General features: G+C 46.8%; 1 protein-coding gene across 1 annotated transcript; it reads right to left on the reverse strand.

Moving 5' to 3' along the window:
- Positions 1 to 1182: 1182 nt before the first annotated feature.
- On the reverse strand, positions 1183 to 1677 carry GUITHDRAFT_110761 (hypothetical protein; the record flags this gene model as incomplete). Its single annotated transcript, XM_005830267.1, has 1 exon — positions 1183 to 1677. The coding sequence occupies one exon, from the start codon at positions 1675 to 1677 to the stop codon at positions 1183 to 1185; it is 495 nt and encodes a 164-aa protein (XP_005830324.1).
- Positions 1678 to 1798: the final 121 nt, after the last annotated feature.

Genomic DNA, 1798 nt, shown 5'->3' on the forward strand with positions numbered 1-1798 from the left:
TATACAAGACTATGCATCTTCACAAAGTGGTTTTTAAGTCATGCAACAAGAGATGCATCATTCAAAGGCGGAGAAGTACAAACATGATGTGAACAAGTAATGTGGCACAGTGAAGCATCTCTCATAAATATGATATTCCATCCAGTACATGAAGATGAAGGTCTTCGTGGAATAAAGGTCTTGGAATCTTGTAATCATGTGCGTTTCAGCTGCAACCATTCAGAACCTAGTTATCAACATCGCCATGCTTTTGCTACTTGTTCACAACGATTAAAAAATGAACAATCCACAGCAGAACTCTCTAACTGTGTGATGTAATGAGTTCATTTGCACCTTTTCCTCTCACAAAATACTTTCGAGTCTCTTCATGCTCGTGTGTGTTCGTGGTATACTCGTCCCCATCAATGGATGCGTTCAACAAACCAAACTTTGAAAACAGATTATGGCATTGTAACATTTTCACCAACCGGCACAGCGGGTTTGACGAAGAGAAATATTGATGAGGCTCACCTGCTGCAAGTGACTGCAACTTGGGCAAACATGCTCGCACAAAACTCAAACACTGAAGACAAGGATCGGCAGAGAAGAGCTTCGCGACATGAGAGCAGAATGGTGAGGGGAGACGCGCTGGGGTAGTGGGTGGAGGCGTGTAGAATTAAAACATTTTAGAAGGTACCAAGAAACGATAAGCTAAACTTCCAAAATCACTTTTAATCACGGTTTTGAATATGGTTTGAATTTCAACAGTACAAAATTTCAACCTGCGCAAATCACACGCCGTGTACCCCCATTTTCCCATGCACCACCCCCTTGAAGATATAGGGCAAAAACCAACGCGGTTTGACCCCAGAATGTACTGTGACAGGGCCGTGAAACTTGCCACAGCAGTAAATGGCGCTCTGAACAATCTCCAATAATCCGAAACTTCGGCGGATGACTCAGACCCCAGTGAACTAGCTTGATGGAGACTCTTGACAGTAGCACAGAGCCTCGGAGATCGCTGATTGGACGACAGCTACCTTCCGATGATCGCGGGAACTTCAAGGGGACGATCATGGAGCATAACTGGAGGGCCTGAGACTTCAGAAAATCTTGAACCGAATCACTGCTGCGTTTACTAGAACATACATTCACTGCGGTATCAGCCTTGGTCCGGTGTACCACAATATACCTAGTCCTAGACTACTCGTCACCTGACTCGCCACTGTATGCCAATATTTCTCCGTCCCTCAGCACACATCGGCATTTTCCTCTTCCGTCCACCAGCAGCACATCCAGGCCTTCGACGAGCTTTGTTTCTTGCAGTTTTGCGATCATGATCGCAAGCGCTTCTGCATGTGGCTGATCCCCTCCTACCACATACCCTCGGTCGATAGTGCTCGATACTTGCATAGCGTGCAACGGTTTCGAGATCTCGTGCATCAAGTTTGCGAGCTCTTTCGAAACAGATTGTTCTTTGCCTGCGAAGCCAAAGTGTCGCAGCTGCCCGCAGACTCTCCTGCTGTACTCACTCAACGTATTCTTCGGCCCCGCCAACAAATGGCCCATCACAAACGTCCTGACACCCTCCGTAAGAGACACGGTGCAGTCGTACCGTGCTATCGCGATCTCAATCAGCGCTCGATTGTTGACAATGACCCTCATTTTCGCTTCTTCGCTCAAAGCTTTCAGCTTCATTTCCTGCAACTGGTCGTTGAGCGCTTTGATGAATTTGTCCCTGTTGGATTTGAGATCTTCAATCTGTCTCTCATACCTCTCCAGCGTTTGGTTCTTGTCGGACTTGAGATCTTGGATGTCG

Source organism: Guillardia theta (assembly GCF_000315625.1).
Source record: "Guillardia theta CCMP2712 unplaced genomic scaffold GUITHscaffold_47, whole genome shotgun sequence".
Lineage (NCBI taxonomy): Eukaryota > Cryptophyceae > Pyrenomonadales > Geminigeraceae > Guillardia > Guillardia theta.